General features: G+C 52.3%; 7 protein-coding genes across 7 annotated transcripts; 4 read left to right on the top strand and 3 right to left on the bottom strand.

The window, feature by feature from the left end:
• Positions 1-299: 299 nt before the first annotated feature.
• Positions 300-1,502, top strand: PV08_06138 (uracil-DNA glycosylase; the record flags this gene model as incomplete). Its single annotated transcript, XM_016380476.1, has 1 exon — positions 300-1,502. The coding sequence occupies one exon, from the start codon at positions 300-302 to the stop codon at positions 1,500-1,502; it is 1,203 nt and encodes a 400-aa protein (XP_016236303.1).
• Positions 1,503-2,699: 1,197 nt separating this feature from the next.
• On the bottom strand, positions 2,700-5,115 carry PV08_06137 (uncharacterized protein; the record flags this gene model as incomplete). The annotated part of the gene is made up of 8 exons (XM_016380475.1): positions 2,700-2,800; positions 2,906-2,953; positions 3,033-3,107; positions 3,192-3,652; positions 3,735-4,101; positions 4,159-4,203; positions 4,262-4,405; positions 4,464-5,115. The coding sequence occupies 8 exons, from the start codon at positions 5,113-5,115 to the stop codon at positions 2,700-2,702; spliced, it is 1,893 nt and encodes a 630-aa protein (XP_016236302.1).
• A 564-nt stretch (positions 5,116-5,679) lies between these two features.
• On the bottom strand, positions 5,680-7,443 carry PV08_06136 (uncharacterized protein; the record flags this gene model as incomplete). Its single annotated transcript, XM_016380474.1, has 2 exons — positions 5,680-6,178; positions 6,257-7,443. 2 exons carry the CDS (start codon positions 7,441-7,443, stop codon positions 5,680-5,682), a joined length of 1,686 nt encoding a protein of 561 aa, XP_016236301.1.
• A 1,571-nt stretch (positions 7,444-9,014) lies between these two features.
• On the top strand, positions 9,015-10,888 carry PV08_06135 (uncharacterized protein; the record flags this gene model as incomplete). The annotated part of the gene is made up of 2 exons (XM_016380473.1): positions 9,015-9,906; positions 9,960-10,888. The coding sequence occupies 2 exons, from the start codon at positions 9,015-9,017 to the stop codon at positions 10,886-10,888; spliced, it is 1,821 nt and encodes a 606-aa protein (XP_016236300.1).
• A 543-nt stretch (positions 10,889-11,431) lies between these two features.
• Positions 11,432-12,874, top strand: PV08_06134 (uncharacterized protein; the record flags this gene model as incomplete). The annotated part of the gene is made up of 1 exon (XM_016380472.1): positions 11,432-12,874. One exon carries the CDS (start codon positions 11,432-11,434, stop codon positions 12,872-12,874), a length of 1,443 nt encoding a protein of 480 aa, XP_016236299.1.
• A 689-nt stretch (positions 12,875-13,563) lies between these two features.
• PV08_06133 (uncharacterized protein) lies at positions 13,564-18,081 on the bottom strand (the record flags this gene model as incomplete). The annotated part of the gene is made up of 1 exon (XM_016380471.1): positions 13,564-18,081. The coding sequence occupies one exon, from the start codon at positions 18,079-18,081 to the stop codon at positions 13,564-13,566; it is 4,518 nt and encodes a 1,505-aa protein (XP_016236298.1).
• A 1,423-nt stretch (positions 18,082-19,504) lies between these two features.
• Positions 19,505-20,884, top strand: PV08_06132 (uncharacterized protein; the record flags this gene model as incomplete). Its single annotated transcript, XM_016380470.1, has 2 exons — positions 19,505-19,941; positions 20,041-20,884. 2 exons carry the CDS (start codon positions 19,505-19,507, stop codon positions 20,882-20,884), a joined length of 1,281 nt encoding a protein of 426 aa, XP_016236297.1.
• Positions 20,885-21,157: the final 273 nt, after the last annotated feature.

Here is a 21,157-nt window from a genome sequence, read left to right as displayed (position 1 = left end):
CCGATCGATATATGTGGTCAACGCGTCACGCGTTTCACTGTGTCTGGGACGCGTTCTCTTTCTCCTTGTCTCAGGCTGCGGAGAAAGTCGAAGTCATCATATATTGATTGACGTTTGCACTCGTCATTTCAGCGTCGCCGAAGAAGTAGATGCTCCAGACTTTACGGACGAGGTCCAGATCCAGGTTTCCACATTCTCGTCGTAGCACAATCGCAGCGTTCCGGAGGCATCGAACCCTCCTCCTCGGACCACTCGATCCTTTTTCTGTCCCCCCGGTGTACAGCGTCGTGGCCGCCACCATGTCGTTCAAACGCAAAGCGCCTCCGACGTCGGCGGGTGATGACGCAAAGAAACCCAAGAAGAATTCGGACCTCACGTCGTTCTTTGGACCGCCCAAGGTCAAGACGGCGACGGCGACGAACAATGGCGGACTTGCCGGTGGCGGCGGCGTCGTCGCCGAATCGGCACCCACCCCAAAGTTCGACAAGGACAAATGGGCCTCGGGGCTCAGTGAGGAACAGAGACGGCTTCTCAAGTTGGAAATCGACACTCTCGACCCGAGCTGGCTGGCGCAGCTGAAGGACGAAGTCACCAGCAACTCGTTCCTGGAACTGAAGCGGTTCCTGCAAAAGGAGACGGCGTCGAGTCAAAAGATCTATCCGCCGATGGAAGACGTGTACAGCTGGTCGCGACACTGCCCGCTGCACAAGGTGCGCGTGGTCATCCTCGGCCAGGACCCGTACCACGGGCACAACCAGGCCCACGGCCTGTGTTTCTCGGTGCGCCCGCCGACGCCGGCGCCGCCGAGTCTTCGCAACATCTACACAGCCATCAAGAGAGACTACCCTTCCTTCAGCCCGCCGCCCAAGAGCGCGGGCGGCCTGCTGACGCCGTGGGCGGACCAGGGCGTCCTGCTGCTCAACACGTGCCTGACGGTGCGCGCGGGCCAGGCCAACTCGCACGCGAACCACGGGTGGGAAAAGTTCACGCAGAAGGTCATCGACACCGTGGTCAAGCTGAGAACGAGGGGCGTCGTGTTCCTCGCCTGGGGCAGTCCCGCGCAGAAGCGCTGTGCCGGCATCACGGGCGCCAGGCACCTCGTCTTGAAAAGCGTGCACCCGAGCCCGCTGAGCGCGCACAAGGGGTTTTTCGAGTGTGGTCATTTCAAGAAGGCGAACGAGTGGCTCGAGAGCCGGTACGGGCCCGAGGGAGTGGTTGATTGGAATCTTGACGGCAACAAGAGTGTGCCGATGAAGGGCCCCGCGAAGGATGTGCAGGGACCCGTCAAGGTTACGGAAGATCAAGTACCGTCTCCCAAAGAAGACGGACCCGTGACAGAGATGGTTGAAAACGGGGCCGGGTGGAATGGAGAGAAGAAGGACGACAAGGACGAGTTTGAGGGAGATGACGACGACGACGCAATTGCGGCACTCGAAGAGGTCGCGAGGCTTGAAGCTGAAGCTGAAGCTGCAGCCCATGGGACCGGGAAGGTGAAGGAATGAGTTGTCGAGAGAGGTTAGAACACTTCTCGTCCTCGCGAGGTCATTGTTGCGAAGCCACCGAGTAGCCGCTTGTCAAATGAGAGCGTGCGAGAGAGAGAAGGGGGGGGGGGGGGGGGGGAGGAGTACCGAGCGGGTGAGCATCACTTCGGGACTCAGCACCGTACACCGTGTCGTGAAATCATGTCAAAGGACGAAACCTCAATTCCCACCCAACACACCTCGCGCAGGCGCGGACTTGTTTTGTCCAAAACAAACAAAAGGGGGGGTTGGCTTTCGTCATCCATTCTACGGTGTCTGAGAGACTTTCATCACTTCGACACCAACTCCTATCCATTTTACTGTCTGTGGGCACTATTCCAACGCAATGCAACTCGACGCAGCGCAGCTTCCGGAAAGGAGACGAGGGCAACATCGACATCTACAGGGTCAACGGCAACCTACAATTCAATACGCCAGTGCGATAGTTCAATCGACCACCCATCGATCAAAAGATGTACTGAAACTTGATAATTGGACACAAAATAATAACACCGGAGTGGTCAGTCCATCTGAAAAAAAAAATCGAACTGGGAAAGTCTCGTATTCAAAAGCCACCACCATCATCATCATTCGTTGTTATCTCGGTTCGGACACGGTGCAACTCAACCCCATTTCACAGGGATCCAAGCTAGGGGAGGGTTGGCGTTACGGTTATCACGGTCCAAAATTTACTTTCGGACTCGACAGTGTCTTTGTCAATACCAAAAAGTGTAATCGACTCTTTTCATTGTCTTGGGCTTGTCACTGGTCTTTTCTAGGGCTTTTCTTGGGCTTGCTACCTGGTTCGGCAGAGTGGAAAGGAAAGGAAGGGACGGGGATTCATTTCACATCAAAACAGAAGAACACATGAATTCAGCGTGGGAATATCGAAATGAATCATCTCGCAAGTTTTGCGCCATTCTTGACTCTTGCAGCATCTCATGGTTTCCTATATGGACCCACGAATTATCTACGTGGGTATATACGCTAGTTCCGGTCGAGTTCAAGCGTGCATCTCTGGATTTGTCGTGATGTGACCTTTTTTTTGTCTTCACCCCACGTCTAAACGAGCAATATAAAAAAAGGCTTTCCTAATAAAACTTTCCCACGCCCTGAGCGTGTCGACGTTGACGTTGCTCAATGCTCGACACAAGGAGAGTAGCAGGCGTGTAAACACCGCTAATACTTGTACAATCCCTCCAATAGACCTTTGATCTGAAGAGCGAGAACTTTGGAATAGTATCTGCACAAAGCCAGATTTCCGCCCATGAACCAGAATCCTATTTCAGCGAGTGCCAGGTTAGAAAAAGGGGATCTTCGAAACCGACGTAGAAATACAGGGAATGCCGGCGAAAGCTAACAACTACGCATAGACACGAACGTACCTGGGTGTCCCGATTTTCTCCAGATCGTCCTCATTTCACCTTCGGCATCTGTAAATAACACGACCATATTAGTAAGGAAGACCCTGGAGCATGATCGGATAAAAATGTAGATGGATAAACAACTCACCGAATCCCCAAATGTCGCCGACACGGTCTGCAAGTTCATCGCCAAAGATCTCTCTTGCTTGGGTTCGCATATTTGCTGCGCAGAGAAAACAATGATTAGTATCGAACCCGCACAGACCAAAAGAATATAATGTCAGGGGTAGAAAGCCAGATGACTTACAATAACCGGTCGCAAAGATGATCTCGTCAGCGTCAAGCTCACTCCCATCCGCAAAACGCAGCCCGTGAGCTAACACCTCTTCGATTTCCTGACCCTGCTTGATCTTGATCTTACCGTCGATGATGAGCTGAGAGCCGCCAACGTCAATGTAATAGCCTCCGCCGCGCTGGAAGTATTTCATAAACAGGCCTGCGTCTTCGGGTCCACGGTCCAATTTGAATCCAGCCTTGGTGAGGCCGTCCAAGGTTTTCTTGTCGAATTCGGCCTGTGCAGCCGTGATGTTGACTTGCAACGCCTTGAGGACTTCGCTGGGCAGACTGTGCAGCCAAATGTCTGCGTCATCGACGGGGGGTCCGTCCTCGGAGTAAACTCCCTTCAAGCCAATTTCGGTAATGGCTTCACTGGATATAACGCAGGTGGTCGATCGCTGGACTAAGGTGACGTCGTAGCCTTTTTCGTAGCTGTCCGAGACAATCAGCAATCAGCACCTGAGATAAAGTGTCCGTGAGGGAAATCGGTAGGAAGAAGGAGCCGTGAACTTACAAATCTTGCGCAATGTCGTGGCCAGAGTTGCAAGATCCTACGACCACAGCCTTTTTGCCCTTGCCATCCACTCTGGCTCCTTTGAACTCGGACGAATGGCAGAGTACATCGCCTTTGAAGTCGGAAAGTCCCTTAAGGTGTGAGGGAAAGTTCTTCTTTCCTGAATGTCCTGTGGCTTGAATAACGTGCTTTGGATGGAGTGTGCGAGACTCTGTGGTGCCATCAGGCTTGGTCCGGTTGACTTTGACAGTCCATTGCTTCTTGCTTTCGTCCCATGAAGTCGACTCGAGCGTGGTTTTGACCCAGACATTCAGTTCAAGTAATTTTGCATATGAGTCGAACCATTCTGCTAACTTATCCTTGGGGGCTTTTTCCAATGGTCAGATATCATTACCGCCAGGGTCACGAGCCGGAAGTAACTTACTGAAGATGGGCCAGTGAGGAGGGAAGTTCAGATACGGCATATGGTCTACCGAGCGTTAGTTGGTAGAACCTCAGGATAGAAAAGCACTCGGGATGTCACATACCGTACCAGACTGGATCATGCAGGACTAGCTGGTGATATCTCCGTCGCCAATTGTCGCCAATGGCATCTTCTCTGTCGACGATGAGAGTGTCAACGCCAAGCATCTGTAGTCGAGCTCCGACTGTCAGGCCAGCTTGCCCGGCTCCTACGGAACTGTTAGGAGGATGGTGCCGACAATAAAGAACTCAAAGAGCTAGACGTACCAACAATCAGCACAGTTGGCTCCTTGCCCTCAAAATTGATCGCGGCAGTGCGTCTTTCCTGCCAATTCTTTCTGTCTGGCTTTCCACCGTGCTCGACGCCCTTCGTTCTTCGATGGTAGATTGCTTGTTCATGGCCTTTGATGTCATTGAGGGTAGTGAAGAAGGTAAAGATCTTCCATTGACCATTTTCCTCAGAAAGACGAGCGAGGCCTTGACCTTCACCGACTTTGGAGGTAAAGGTGAAGAAGAATTGCACTCCTTCCACGTCTCCTTTTCCATCGAATGGTGCGAAATGCGGAGATCGGTAGGGTGTACTGTTGTCGATCGTGATCCCAGTCAAAGGACAGCCATCGGCAAGGAAGGCCAGGATTTTGTCACTCCCTTTCGAGGTATGGAGCTCCCAAGAAACACCGAGATGATCTCGCCAATAGCCATCGGTCAGGAAAAGTTGAGCGATTGCTTTGGTGTCCTCATTTTTTAGAGCCGAGTTGAAGGAATCCACGATCTTAGTGGCAATATCATTAGCATCTACAGCCTTGGTGTCGGCTGTTTTGGGCCATTTGCACAGTGGGATATTGATTGAGCCAGGCTCGCAACGGTCTTTCGAGATCGTGAGGCCGGGATTGGTCTGTGACTGGATCTTGACACTCATGGTTGATACACACTCTGGCTGATCAAAAAAAATTATTCTTGCTTGGAGGAAGAGAGGATTTTTGGATGAGAGCTCTTAAGAACAGCAGCAACTTCAGCAGGTTTTAAGTGCTTGTCATTGCGGTTCGGCTCAGCGGGGCAGGGGGGCTCAATCGCTAGAAAGCGCACCAGTCTTCGGGATTGCCTAAATGAGAAATCCTCAAACACAAGTGGCAAGAGTAGATTGTGTTGTCATGGGAAGGAGGACCCCACAGCTTGATCAGCTAAGTTTGGTCAGGGTGGTGATGCTCATTGACGGTGTAGAAGTCCGGAAGACGCCACCATTGTTGTGGTGGAGGGAACAACATGAAGATCTCCTCAACTCCGGTTCCCCGGCCAGGTTCCCCCGCGCGCCCCGCGTTCGGACTGGCTCACGATGTCGACCAAGCCGCGTATATGTGGTACAGGCATGTACGAGGCGTATCTCCAACGAGGAGACGTGTTTAATCCGGCGGCTGCGCACAATTCATGCCTTCTCCAGCCTTGGAGACGACGGCAGCCACGACAGTCATTTCTCGAGGCCGATTCATTCGTCATTGAGCTGGTACAGTCTGGATAGCAACTCGAAGTTTGCCGCCATGGTAGGGCTCGTCCCCACCAGATCAGAGATATACCTGAGCATCTTGGTACACCACAGCTCGTAGCTTGGAGGAAGGGTCTGTCGCAACCGCTCATCCTCAGAGTTTTTGAAAGCATTGAAAATGAACAGCTGACCAAATAGTTGTCCGGCACAGAAATACTTGAGAGGCATAAAGTCTGGCATGGCGCAGAGCCGGTCCCAGAGCAAAGGCCAATTCATTGCGAATTTCAAGGTGCTCGAGCACATCTTCAAGTCATTCTCTGTAGCTGCGGCGGGGTTCGATAGTGCTTTGTAGAGAAACGGACGACCCAAGTGAAACATTGAGATCCGATAGCGTGCTTGGAGCAATGCTACAACTACGGCATCACTGGGACTGTCGAAGACTGGTTCGGGCTCGTCATCTACGAAACGCAAGGCTTCAGGCATATTAGCACGCCACTGCTCCCTAGTGGATGTTAGTATTCTATACTAGGGAGCCCTGAACAAGCAGCAATATCAGAGCCGGCGGTTCCTGAATACTCACAGCTGATGCCGCAACTCCTCGGCAAGCGCAGTTGAAGGATTGCTGAAGTAAAGCTCCTCCCGAACTCGGCTGAGAATGATCCTCACAGCAATTTGTGCAAGAAAATGGTAGTGATAGTAGGCATCGTCTGGATTTCGAGCGCCTGACTTGTTGATATAAGGATACGTGGTGAATTTCGGCAAGGGGACAACATCCTCCCACTCCTTAAAGCCGCTCGACGGCAGCTCCAATTCTTGAACAATGACGCTTTCCAGCATGAGAGCGCTCCAAAATAGTCGCGAATGCATATCGGCGACCCATTCGTCAAGAGGATCGGGCGGACATTTCCAGAATGCCGCGCAGATAGCGAATGCCCGACCGGTCATCATCCACTCATCCACTGGGCGCATGATCTGCATGAAGAAGACGGCCGAAGACAGGTGGAATTGACAACTCTGAATGTCCCTTTCGCATAGGCAAAACCCTACGCGTTTACGAGCTTCGTTGAAGAAGCTTAGTCCCGGGTAGTCTTCCTGCATGATCTGTCGGACGAGAGGTGTCGTGTCTGAGTGCTCCGAGGTATCGAAACCGCCTTCCTCGAATGCTTTCAATCCCATGCAACCCAGGGCCATAACGTTCAGGACAAGACAGGACTCGATGTCAAATCCAAACCCCTCACGGACAACCACAGCAAGAGTGTTCAGGAAGTAGAAGTCCCGATCGATGAACGGATATACACGGTTGAATGTATCGAAATAGGCATTAGAAAGAACCTTGACGCAAGACAGGCTCAGGGTGGACAGCCATTCCCCTGTGGGCACTGTTGCCGCTGCTTGTATCGTGGGTTCCAGGAGCGGGCGATTGCATTCCAGATGAGTGTTAAAGGTTGTCTTCATATCTCGAATTGCCGTAGAAACGCTGGGGGGTAGAGAAGAGTGCACACCTGGCCAGTGGATAGTGCGGTGGGCACTGAACGATAGAACGCTTCCGGCTGCCGCTGGTTGACCTAGGGGTCTGCTTGCCTGAGTGAGAGGAGACGTTATTGGTGCATTAGAGAGTACAGAGTCAATATGATAAGGGCTCGTTGTGGAAGCATGGTTGACCTCGTGTCTATGATTTGTGGGAGATATTGGGCCGGGGCTATTCGGGACTGAAAGGTGATCGATCTTCGATTCCATCCTCCGCAGAGTGTTGAAAATCATGCTCATTGAGGTTTCGTTTCTGTAAATGGTTGGGTAAGTAGGGTTTGGGAGGCCAATGAGGGAGCCCAGGCTTACTTGGTAGGCTTGCGCTCGACATAAGTACACTCAATGCCGAGCTGTCGACAGAGGCTACAAGGCACGTCTTCATCGCATCTCGTTTTCTTTGCTCTGCAGGCCTCACATGCCTATAGTGGTCGTTAGCCTCATGCTGGGACGATTGCCCAGGTGCATCCTGTGCAGATCTGATCCATACCTGGCGAGCGATAAAATTGCGCTGTCTTTTCGCGGGTCTCGAGTCATCGTGGGAGCTCTCCCGGTCTTGAAGGGAGGGTTTCTCTGGGTTTACCATCTGGGTCTAGTAGTGCATGAAGATGGTGCGGATCAATGACCAGAGATTCCAAGTATAGCTCGTGTCAAAAGTCGTTCTCTACTTTGGTCATTGTTCGACAACCCCAGCCCGATTGTTGTTAGAAGTTCCTGTACGAGTACGACAGGAGAATAATCGTTGCGTAGGATATTGCCGGGCATTGTCGGTGGCTTCGGCCTACCTGCCTTCCATAAACTCACCTAAGTCAATCCTGTAGGTTAATGGCTGTCTATGCCTAAATAGCCTTAGCCACCCTACCTAGAGCCTAATGTTAAGTGATTAAGTGATTAGGTGGCTTAGGTAAGCACCAACTTATCAATTGCCCTTGATGCTCATAGAAGAAATGGATATCAAATGAAAATTGGATCAAGTGCTGGCTGAAGAGCTATGGTATCTCCTTCGCATGGCTTGCGGATGGCGCTTGGTTTCACGGTAGGGGTGCCATTAACTATGATTTCGATAAGACGCTTTGCTACTTCGTACATTTCATTGGCATACCGAGAACTTGTCAGTCTTCCTCCGAGTTCACGAGGCATTCAGGACAGGCAGGTCGCGAGATCCTGGGTTGACTTGCCTTGACTTCCTATCGGCACCCGCGTTGCGTTAAGTTGCCGGCCGTCTAAAAGCTGTGGTATCTCCATGGACCGAGAAACCTATCGTTGTATTGTGACGTTTCACGCCAGGATGTTAAGGTACCATTGATGATATCGACGGCGGTAAGTGTTGATAACTGCGGGGGGAAGCGATAGGCGGGATCTACGCCTAAAGACGCCTGGAGATTGTCTTATCAGGCTGTTTCCAGCTTGCCCCAGAGAAGCCTAGAGCCCCTGTGGACGCCACAATCCAGCCTCGTTCCAGGGGCCTTCCAGGTGTAACCATGAGGCTGATAATGCAGATCAGGCTGAGTCTTGGCCTTTTCAGCCACCATCGCGGACTATCGAAGCTCTGACCTGGAATGTCACGGTAGCAGTCCATGAGTCTCGCAGCATCTGGAGAAGGAGAGGTACCGTTTGAAGTTACATTGCCTATATTCACTGAACTATCGACGCTTGTTCGCAACATCACCTCGATTCGGCGTCATGGAGCTTAGGTTCACCACGAGGGTTGCACGGACTGTCCTCGTCGCCCCCCCAACCGGCGCCATAAAAACGATTCACCGACCCTTCCCTCCCGACCACAGTCTGACGGTCTGAGTACACCACCGAGCAAGATGGTTTGTCTCCCGGTCACTGCTTTTGTCTTCGGACTCGGCATCCTGACAAGCGTGGTTCAGTCTGTCAAGGTCAACCCTCTTCCAGCACCACAGTCGATTACATGGGGATCTTCCGGACCGATAACAGTCGGCCCAAGCCTGACTTTGAGCTCACAATGCGGAGAGATTGTCACCGATGCGTGGTGTCGATCTTGGAACGCCATCAGCACGTTGAGATGGGTCCCAGCAGCAGTGGAGGCACCGATCGCCAAGTTTGAAGCTTTTCCTACCGAGACACCATCATCTTATAAAGCTAAACGGGCAAATTCAAGTCTCGCCCTCGTCGAAGTCAGCATAGCAAATTGCGATGCAGATTTGCAGCAAGGCGTGGATGAGTCGTACACATTGGCAATAGGGCAGTCTTCGCCATCGATCAACATCACCGCAAAGACGGTGTGGGGTGCGCTTCATGCATTCAGTACTCTCCAACAGATCATCATCTCCAATGGCAACGGAGGACTCATTGTTGAGCAGCCAGTCTTGATCGAAGATCACCCCAACTTCCCATACCGTGGAGCGATGATTGACACGGGTCGCAACTTCATCAGTCTGCCCAAGATTCGTGAACAGATTGATGGGCTGTCGCTGTCAAAGATGAATGTACTTCACTGGCACATGGCTGACGCACAATCGTGGCCTGTACAGATGCAAGTCTACCCAGAAATGACCCAGGGCGCGTATTCTCCACAAGAGACATACTCTCACAATGATATCCGTGACATCGTGTCTTATGCTCGAGCCCGTGGCGTTCGTATTCTTCCGGAGATCGACATGCCAGGACATGCGTCCCAAGGCTGGACGTCGGTTGATCCGACCATTGTGGCTTGTGACGGTTCTTGGTGGTCGAATGGTAAGTCTCGGTTGATAACCTTTGCGCAGAGCCTTCCTGATGATTTTCCACAGATGACTGGGCTTTACATACTGCACTGGAGCCCAACCCTGGGCAGCTCGACATCTTGAACAACAAGACGTATGAGGTCATCAAGAACGTCTTTGGTGAACTTGCCGGCTTGTTTGGCGACAATATGTTTCACGTCGGTGGTGACGAGCTCCAAACAGGCTGTTACAACTTCAGTACAGCCGTACAGCAATACTTTAGCCATAACAAATCCAGAACGTATGATGATCTCGTGCAAGTCTGGGTCGACAAAGCTATTCCCACTTTCAGATCAGCGGCGAACAAGACCTTGATGATGTGGGAAGATATTTTGAACGCAACGCCCCACGCTCATACCGTTCCAAAGAACATCATTCTTCAAACTTGGAATAATGGTTTGGAGAACATCAAGAACCTCACCGCTAGAGGATACGACATTGTGGTGTCTTCGTCTGACTTTTTCTACCTTGACTGTGGTTTCGGAGGATGGGTCAGCAACGATCCGCGATACAACGAGATGGCGAATCCCAATGCTTCCGTTCCGACGTTCAACTACCTTGGAAATGGAGGGTCGTGGTGCGCACCGTACAAGACCTGGCAACGAATCTATGATTACGATTTCACCTTAAACTTGACAGCCAAGGAAAAAGGCCACGTCCTGGGGACCGAAGTACCTCTGTGGTCTGAACAAGTTGACGATACTGTGATTTCGACCAAGATGTGGCCTCGAGCTGCTGCCATGGCCGAACTTGCGTGGTCAGGAAACAAAGATCCTCAGACCGGCATCAAACGTACAACCCAGATGACACAACGAATCTTGAACTTCCGGGAATACCTCGTGGCCAATGGGATACAAGCCGCACCGTTGATGCCCAAGTACTGTCTGCAGCATCCTCATGCTTGCGACCTTTACTACAATCAGACCGCGCTTGCAGACTACTCGACTGTTCAGTGAGTTGTGAGAGCGGGCTGCTTCGAATAATCCTTACTGCTGCCTGTAAGGTGCAGACTGATAGGATTAAAAATAATTTTACTGCTTCATGCACGCCTAATTGTACAGCTCAGTAGCACAGTACGCACAGGCGTCAGAATTCGGGAACGATAGATTTGCCAGGGAGAGGAGAGCGATAATCACTTCCGATCACGGAGACGCTTGTCCCCGTGCGTCATTCAGTTCCCGAGGTCTGTTTTCGAGACGCATGTCGTTTCTCCAACCACAGGAAGACAAAGCACTAGCAAACACTTCCGAGAACAGGGACTTTGCGGGTAGAATTTCGAGAAGAGGGGCGAAGGGAGGGGGGGGCGGTGTGGAGAGGCAGATGAAGCGGGTCTCCAATGCGTACTCGTTCCTTGAGAGACTGCCTACATACCCATGGAGTATTTACATACCTATGTACTTCCCGACACCATCGTCATGGTCTCTGAACATCGTGAATTTAAATCCATGAACATAAGACAGGTCTCTTGCGAGGGATTCAGAGCGACATCCTGACCGATCATGCCGGCAGCATCAACAGCCAACGGTACCAACGGCACAAATGGCACACAATCGTCGCCGTCCAAATCAATACCGGTGACAAGTGTCCTCGCGTCGTTCGTCGCCCACGCCGACCCATCCTATCTCACCGGCCACGTCCGCGACAGACTGAAAGAATACATCCTCGACTTCATCGGCGTGACCATTGCCGCGGGCCAGACGTCCGACTCGACGCCCTCCTTTCTGCAAGCCGTGACCACGCTCGGGGGGCGCACGGGATCCTCGACGGTACTGGGCCAAGGCAAGCACTTCACACCGCAATACGCGGGGCTCCTCAACGCCGCGCTGGGCCACAGCCTCGACTTCGACGACACCTACGCCAAGGGCACTCTGCACGCGGGTGTGACGGCCATCGCGGCGGGGCTCGCGCAATCCGAGCTCCTCGGGTCCGCGTCGAGCATCGACGACTTCCTCGTCGCCGTGGCCGTCGGCTACGAAATCACCTGCCGGCTGGGTAAAGAGCTCGGCAACGACGCGTACGCACGCGGGTTCCACAACACCTCGACGGCGGGCATCTTCGGCGCCGTCGCGACCATCTCTGTCCTCAAGCACCTGCCCGTGCAGACGGTCCTCGACGCGTTCGGCATCGCAGGATCCAAAGCTGCGGGATCAATGCAATACCTCGCCAACGGAAGCTGGAACAAACGTCTGCACCCGGGGTTCGCGGTGCACGACGCCTTCGTGGCGGTGGCGCTCGCCGAGGCCGGCGTGCTCGGAGCCGCCGACATCTTCGAAGGCACCTTTGGCTTCCTGCACGCCTACTCGCCCAAACCGGACAAGGACCTCGAGTACCTCACGTCCGAGCTCGGGACGAGGTGGGAGTTTCTCGAGACGTCCCTCAAGCCGTTCCCGGCGTGTCGCATGACGCACGGATTCATCGAGCACGCGGCCCGTCTGGGGCGGGAAAAGGGCCACACGAAGGCGTCGGACTACAAGAGCGTCACACTGGCCCTGAGCCCCGCGAACGTCAGCGTCGTCGGCGCCCCGATCCCCAACAAGGTCCATCCGGGGAACATGGTCGACGCGCAGTTTTCGGCCTACTTTACAACCGCGCACAGCTTTCTGTACGGCTCAACTGCGGGTGTGGGCGCGTACGAGCGACAGAGACTCCAAGACAGCGAGATACGCGCCTTGTCGGATAAAATCACCTGCGTCGGCGATGAGAGCATCAAGGAGTTCGGTTCGAGGATCGAAGTCGAGTATGCCGATGGAAAGAGAGCCGTGGTGGATATCCCTTATCCGCTTGGCGAGGTGCAACATCCCTTTACGCGCGATCAGGTAGACGAGAAGTTTTTCAGCCTCGTGAACCCCGTATTGGGGGAGAAGAGAGCGTTGCAGATTAGGGACGCCGTGAACGAGATTGAGAAGCATACTGTAGAGGAGATCCTGGGCATGTTGTACTAATGCTCCAGTAGGAGCAGGTGGAAGGAGATGCGTCAACGTGCTTCAGGGACGAGAGTATTGTACCGTGTCTCTTGGTGGATGGGTCACCTTGCAGAGGTTGCATGTTTGAGCATTCGTAGTATTCATGGCATTCATGGGCTCCGCTCGGACCAAGTGGAAGAAGGCCCGGTGCATTCGCAGCTAATACCCTATTCGACGTCTCTTGAAATACGGTTTAAAAACATGCAGACGGTGGAGTCCCGGTGAACCTCACTTCCCGGCCGGATGATCATCAAAAGCATGTTAGCGGTACCTCGTAGCGAGCTTTTTGCTAATCCGAGCTTTTTGCTAATCCGTGTTCGTCAAGGCCTACATCAGCCATACCCCGATATCCTCAATGCTGGCACAGTGTCGCGAACAGGACAGTAGAGGGAGGGACTCAAAGGGTCATGCCATCCCCGCCAGGTCTCTCAGTCATGTCTACTCACACGATGCTTAGACCAGGTTCCGCGGCAAGTTTGAGACAGGTAACAGCTTACGTCTGTGCAATAAAGTCTTGTCTTGTCGAGACAGGTTCAGCGATAGGTCGACAAAATGACCAGAGATGACCGGTTAATTCACCGTGCCCTCTAATGTGGAGGATTTCTTGAAGGTAATGCCCACTTGTATTCTTTTGCCCAAGCCAGAGCCAACACAACCCTGGAGACTACCTAAGTCTGATCAAGATGGAGAAAAATGACTTGGCCGGAGTGGAGACCAATCGCGAATGTATTGTCGTAAAATGCAGAACAATTACTGCGATACTCCTGTGGAAGCCAGAGAAGATTCTGATGACCTCGCTGAACCCAATCATTTTTTACCATACTGGCGGTGGAAGATCCGTGAGTTATAGATTCGCCATCAATAGATATAGCTCCTCGATTAGTAAGTAACGTCTTGTCGTCGATTGTGAAACGAAGGGTCTCGATTGCTGGCACGTTCTCGAATTTTTGTACCTCTCGACCCGTGCTCAGGTTCCAAAGCCTGGCTGTCTGATCATCTGATGCGGAAGCAAGGAACGAGCCGTCGTGTGAGAAGGCCACCGCCTTCACCGAACCAGTATGTCCCTCCAGTGTCTGCACCACTTGACCCGTCCTGAGGTTCCACAGCTTGACTGTCCGATCGCCTGATGCCGAAGCGAGTAGCGAGTCGTCGTGTGAGAACGCCACCGCCTTCACGAAACCAGTGTGCTTGTTGAGCTTGTACGCTTCTAGACCCTTCTTTAGGTCCCACAGCCAGACTCTGGAATCGCCGAATACGGAAGCGAGCAGCGAGCCGTTATGAGAGAAAGCCACCACAGTGTCAAAATTATCGTGTCCGATGAACTCATACACCCGTGCACGTCTCGAAATAGGGTTTCCCTTCAGCTTCTGTATTTCTTGCCCCGTCGTCGGGGTCCATAGCCTGACTGTTCTGTCGCCTAATACAGACGCGAGTAGTGAGTCGTTCAGGGAGAAGGCTACCGCGCGTGTATCACAAAAAGTGTGTCCCTCCAGCTTCTGCACTTCTTGACCAGTAGTCAGGTTCCACAGCCGGACTGTGCCATCACTTGATGTAGACGCGAGCAGTAAGTCATCGTGTGAGAAGGCTACCGAGTGCAGTAACCCAGTGTGTCCCTGTAGCCTCTGCACTTCTTGACCTGTGTTCGGACTCCACAGCCTGATGATAGATTCATTATTAGAGATAGAGGCCAGCAATGAGCCGTCGTGCGAAAAAGCTACTGTCTGCACAGGATCACGATGTTCCTGCAGTTTCGGCACTTCTTGACCTTTCGTTAAGTTCCACAGTCTAACTGTTTGATCAGTTGATCCAGATGCGAGTAGTGAGCCATTGTGCGAGAATGTTAACGCGTTCACCCTCTTAGTATGGCCCTCCAATATCTGCATCTTTCGGCCTGTACTTAAGTTCCATAACTCAATAGTGGTATCTTGATGTGCAGAGGCCAGCAGTGAGCCGTTAGATGATAATGTTATCGCGATCACCCAACCCACGTTTCTTAATGTCTGCACTATTTGGCCTGTGCTTAAGTTCCATAGCTTAATGGTCCCCTCAGATGATGCACAGGCCAGTAGCGAGCTATCAGGTGAGAATGCCATCGCCGTCACAGAACCGGTGGTAAGTCCATTCAGCATCAGCACTTCTTGACCTGTGCTTGAGTCCCATAGCATAATGGTCTGGGCAGATAATGCAGCAGCTAGTAGTGATCCGTTAGGTGAGAAGATTATCTTCCTCATTCTATCACTGTGTCTCTTTGGCGTCTGCACTATTTGGCCCGTGCTCAAGTTCCATAGCTTAATGGTCCCATGGGATAATGCGGAGGTCAGTAGTGAACCGTCAGGCGAGAATGCCACCACGTTCCTCCACTCGCTGTGTCTCAACATCTGCACCTCTTGACCTGTGCTTGAGTTCCACAGGCTAACTGTCTGATCGCTTGATGTAGAGGCCAACAGCGAGCCGTCGGGCGAGAATGCCATCTCCGTAACAGATTTGGTATGTCCATTCAATGTCTGCACCTCTTGGCCCGTGCTCGAGTTCCATAGCTTGACGGTCCCGTCGTCTGCTGCAGAGGCGAGCAGCGAGTCGTCGGGCGAGAAGGTCACCGCGTTCACCGAATCACTGTGGCCCTCCAGCTTCTGTAGCTCCGCACTCCATGTTACTGGAGTTATCGGATACCTCTGAATCCATATTGGGGTCTGACTACAAATATTCCTCACAATACTGGTCTGTGGTGCGAAAATCATCGCCGATGAGTAAATCTGAAGCGGAGCAAGGTCGGCGATATATCGGTTAGCAAGGACAACTCGTTGCGCGTCTTCAAGAAAGGCTGCAATGCGACTTGATGCATTGACCTGCCTCCTCATAAGTGATTGTAATATGCCCAGTTGTCCAATGACTTCGGAGATCCTGTTCATGAGACTTAGAGCTTCAAGCCAGTGTAGAAAGTGTTTCTGTAAAAACACGTGTACTTCGTCCTCATTATGAATCTGAACCATGCCATGCTGTACATGGTGAACCCAATACCGGCACGCATATTGAACCACAGGTGGAAGATGCTGCTCGATCGTAGACGGATCAATCTCTCTTCGTAGCTGGCCGGGATAGCTGAGGTCACATAAGTTCTCGTGCAGACCATTAGACCCCGATAACAACTGCAAACATCTGGTCAATAGCATTCGATGTGTGGCGGGTCCGTCCACTCCAAATGGTTCATGCTGAAGTTTGTCACTTAGGAGGAACTCGCGAAAGGATAAATGAAGAGTTCGAATGGGAATCTCAGCGTCGGCAGGAACCTGCAGAACAGAATGTAGCGGACGGAGGCGGCGTGCAATATTAGCTGATGGCATAGATAGAAGCGCTGCGAGTGACGTCGCAGAAAGCGGCTCGGCGAGGGTTACAAGGGATCCAACAATTGTTCGGAACTCTTGGAATAGCTTCTCCTTGTCACGTGAGTTACTTAAGGTGGCTGACAGTTGTGTTAGCACGGGTAGGTATGTCTGTTCCATCTGCTCTAGATGGCCCGTCGCTCGCAATTTCAAGATCGTCTGAAGCTGCTCTTGCGGGTCCCAATTAGGGTCACCGACAAAACGGCACACCGTGGCGGCAACGATAAATAATGGAACAGCCATGTCGACAAGTCCTTCAAGAACGTTCTCGCCTGGCCAGCCATGACCCAGTGGCCCTCCCAAGGGCGGATCGGCATTATAATTCGCCCGGATCTCTGAGAATGCGTCTTTGAGGAAAACAGAGATGTCATGTCGAATTGTCGTTCGGGGAACCGCATCTTGGAGTATTAGGTCCTGGTAAGTCTCCACAGACATGGACTTGAACCCCAGCCGAACGGGCAAATCTGGACGACTTGTCAGAAAGAGTTTGAGGCGAATGGTCGATATCTGGGATAGTCGCGAGCATAAGTCGAGAATTATTTTGATGTCTCCTTCTTTCTCACATTCGTCCAAAGCATCAACCACCAAGACTAAGATCGGACAACCGCCAGGAGAGACATTGCATAATGGCTGATAAATCAACTTGTCGAATTGTTCTCCTAGCGCCTTATCAAAAACGAGCGGGTCGGAAGTGATCACGTTCGCGATCAGAGTATCCATGCCCTGTATTTTCAACACGAGTTGGCGTGTGATGGTGGAAAAGAATCGTGAAGCCGAACCTCGATCGCCGTCACCTCTTTTGAAGAAAAAGCTGCCTCCGAGGTTAACCAATCCGAAATGACCTTGATTGGTCAGCCACTCAGCGAAGGTCCAAGAGATGGTCGACTTGCCCGTACCGGCCATTCCGTTGAGCCAGAAGATGGTCTTGCTCCGGGGTTGTTGGGCCCAATTTTGAATTTGACATAACAGGTCGACTCGAGTAGCAGGATGACAGGTTCGGTGGTCTCCGCCATAGGCATTGAACATGGCTCCTTTAGCATGTGGCAACTTGTCCAAGTCAAGCTTACTCCTCAACCGTTTGTCGATCTCCTCCCTAAGCCGAATGAACGCGTTGTCTTCTTCACCATATATAAGGGGCAAAAAGACGTTAAAAATACCTAATAGACAGTAGGCTTTATCCTCTTTCAATTTGGTGTGACGTTTCGCTGCCCATCGCAGCCGCTCATCAACGCTAAAATGAGATAGAGGGGTGCCGCGCAGAGCCGTGAGTGGAATTTCGGTGGTTTCGTGGATCTCCTGCTCAAGGGTATTCCTATCACCCAGACGCTCTCCTTCATGCGAGTAGAACTCGACTGATTTTGGGGCAAGGAGTTCCTGAAGCGTCCAGCCTCGTGTGAACCATCTGCTTTTCCCAAAGGCGGATTCCCACGGTCGCTCAGCCTGGCTGTTGTGGCATTTGCGAGCTGAAACGTCTGTTAGGTACACGTAGCACCTTGCTGCATTCTGATACCAGCGAAACATCGAGGCGATAGCTTGCGCAAGCTCGGCGTGGTTTTCTTTATCAATGCAGCATGTGTCTACCCAGAAATATTGTAGACCGTCTCTCCGAGCTTGTTCCCCACAGAACCGAATCTTTGCATAACCACCAACCTTGCTCGTGCCAGATCCATTTTTGATATCGTCGAAAGTCACCTCGTCATCATCTGTTCCCCAAGTATGTGAAAGTACCGCATAGCTTGGAACATCTTCAATCAAGTTTTTGGTCAGGCTCAGATCACCATGGCTGCCCAATTTCAACAGGCGCATCGTGATAATGACGATCTTGAGATACGTCGAAGTACATATGCTAGGCGGAGAACAATATGATAGGGAGCATTCTTGAAGAATGCTCTCTTGCCGGTTAAGATATGCGTCATGCGAACTGGTCTGTGTGGCCGAAGGGTGCAAGAAAGACACCGCGCGAGGAAGATATATGCCCACTACGATCGGGATGGGTTCGAGGTTGAGGTTTGGCTGCTACAGTAGTGCGCGGGTGGGAAGACTATCCTCATGAGTCCGCAACCCAAATAGTTGGTAGAAGGCTTTAGCAAACAGCCATACTCACATGCCCAGAACTGTCCAGGTGGATGTGAGGAGTGAACATTGAAGAATCAGGCTGAGGTTCGGCTTCGAGTCGCAGTTGGGCAGACATCACTCGTCACGTGACTTGCGCCTTTGGGAGGTGTGATTATTTTCGCTCAAGACATGTAAAGACGCCTGTCTAGGGGTATCGTCCCGAGAGGCTCATACCCTTGACGGTATCGGTTCGAGGGACCCTGTACGAGGCCGTACGCCCTCGAACCCTATATAGTCTGACAGCCCCCTAGACCCCCTCGTAGAATGACAAGTTCTCTTTCACAATCACAGAGGCCGCGACATTTTGTATTTCTCAATCCTCCGCAAAGCTATTTTGAATTAGGCATCTGGAGGCTAGATGTACGGCCTCATCTAGCCTCCGTGGTGCGGTGTGGCAGGTGTGCGCGGCCAGGTCACTCTGCACAGGAATTCACAGCACCCAGGGCCCGATGTGCTGCGCACCAAGGGCCGCATGTCGCCTCAGATCCGAACGTGTCCACGGTACCTGTAGTTGCTGTGACAAATGCAGTAGAACGTCAGGGATAGAACAACCCTGGTGCTTCAGGCGAATAAGGGCAAAAGGCTGTTGGTTCAATACAGCCTATGTTGTGTTGCAGAGATTCGTGGTAACAGAACGTTAGCAGTCGCTCCACAATACTCTCTGCCACAAAGCGCATCCCCGTGCTCCATCTTGTCCTGGACATGTCGTTCAGACCGCGAACCACTCTCCACCGACGAGCGATCACTTTGTCATTGCTATTGATGCTCCAGCAATCGCGTTCCTTTGAGTAAGCCCTAACCGCTAACAGAATGATGGGCAACAGTGGTAGGGGGTAGATAGGTCTGCAGGTTGAGCGGGTCGCAGACCTGGTTGCAGCCCTGACTATAGTGAGTATTCGCTTGTAGTCAACATACACAAGTACATTAATACTCCACCGTAAGGGTCCTACCGATATCGTCGCAACGCCTCACCGTACACATACGTCCTCATACGATAACGACCGCGTCACGGACCCACGGGAGGGGGTTTGAATCCAATTATCACCTCCTCAGTTTAACTCAAGGGATGCAGATACGGCACCTACTTCGATCCCAGCGAGTGTATACAAGAAACATGGGCTATATTTCGAAACGAGCACTTGACAACCTCGTACCGAACAAGCTCCATGAGATCCGGTCACATTGCTTCCACAACCAATATGATCAGACCTCCAACCCTGACGGCATCATCGCTCTAGCTGTCGCGGAGAACAAGCTCATGCGAGACGAGATCTGCGACCACATCAATAAGAACATGAACATCAACCCGTGGCATCTCACGTACGGGCAAGGGCCGAATGGAGATCCCGCCCTCCGGCGAACGTTGGCCGGATATGTCAATGAAGTCTTCAAGCCGTCTACAGAGGTCAAGGAGAACCACATCTGTATATGCAACGGGGCAGGGAGCGCCGTCGACAATCTCTCCTTCTGCCTAGGCGAGCCAGGAGACGGCATCCTCGTCGGCCGCCCGTTGTACGTGGGCTTCTTTCCCGACATCGAAGCTCGAGCAAAGTGAGTATTTGCACGTCTCTCTTTCCCCCCTACATTCCCCAGCACGTATAGAACGATACCCTTTCTCTCTTGTATACAGACTGATGCCCAAGTTCCTAGGATCAAACCCGTCCTCGTACCCTTCGGGACGGACGTGAACCCAACGTCAGCCGCCGCAGTCGCCGCATACGAGCACGCTCTCCACCGCTCCAACGCCGCTGGCACCACAATCCGGGCAATTCTGATCTCCAGCCCCCACAACCCCCTCGGGCGGCCCTACGACACCGAGTTCCTCACAGGCGTCTTGACCCTGTGCTCCAAGTACGACCTCCATCTCATATCCGACGAAGTCTACGCCAAATCACATTTCCCAAGCAAAGACGTCCCCAACCCGCCGCCATTTGTGTCGGTACTCTCGTTCCCCCTGGAGAAATACGTCGACCCGTCTCTCGTGCACGTCATCTACGCGATGAGCAAGGACTACTGCGCCAACGGCACGCGGATAGGCGCTCTGATATCCCCGCACAACGCGCAACTGATGCGCACGTTCCGCTCCGTGGCGAGCTTCACCAGAGCTTCACAACTCGCCGAGCATGCTTGGCTCAACATGCTCAATGACAAAACGTGGCTGGAATGGTACTTCCCGTTGTTCCAGTCCCGCATGACCGACGCCTACGAGTACACCACCTCGTTCCTAAAGGCCAACAAAATCCCCTACAACCCCGCCAGCGTGACTAGTTTCATCTGGTTGGACTTGTCACGCTGGTTGAAGGAAGATAGCCAAGATGCCGAGCTGGAGTTGAATTGGCGCATGGCTAAAGGGGGAGTCTGGTTGGCCATGGGCGCCAGCTTCGCCAGCGAGAAGAACGGCAATTTCAGATTGACCTTCGCGACCCCGAGGGAAGAGTTGACAATGGGTTTAGAAAGGTCCGTGAGCCCCCGATTAAGCATGAAAGACCAATAACCACTTACACACTCCTGGGTAGATTAATCCAGGTCCTCCGAGAAGTTGACCAAGAACTCTGACAGTGAGAATAACAGCTTTTAACACCACAGCACGAATAAGGAAGCTCCTAGGCATGTGGTGCTATTTTGCAGTACAGACTATATCTCCATTGGGAACATCCAACGGGTACCAATATCTCCTAGAACGAAAATAGGGACTGTATTGGACGTACTCAGTCGTGATAACACAGACGTTTCCCGAAAACCAATGTTCCCTAAAAATGGTGCGACT

The sequence above is a fragment of the Exophiala spinifera genome, assembly GCF_000836115.1.
Source record: "Exophiala spinifera strain CBS 89968 unplaced genomic scaffold supercont1.4, whole genome shotgun sequence".
In the NCBI taxonomy this organism is placed as follows: domain Eukaryota; kingdom Fungi; phylum Ascomycota; class Eurotiomycetes; order Chaetothyriales; family Herpotrichiellaceae; genus Exophiala; species Exophiala spinifera.
Note: the sequence above shows the minus strand (reverse complement) of the source record. Positions and strands in the feature narration are given on the sequence as shown.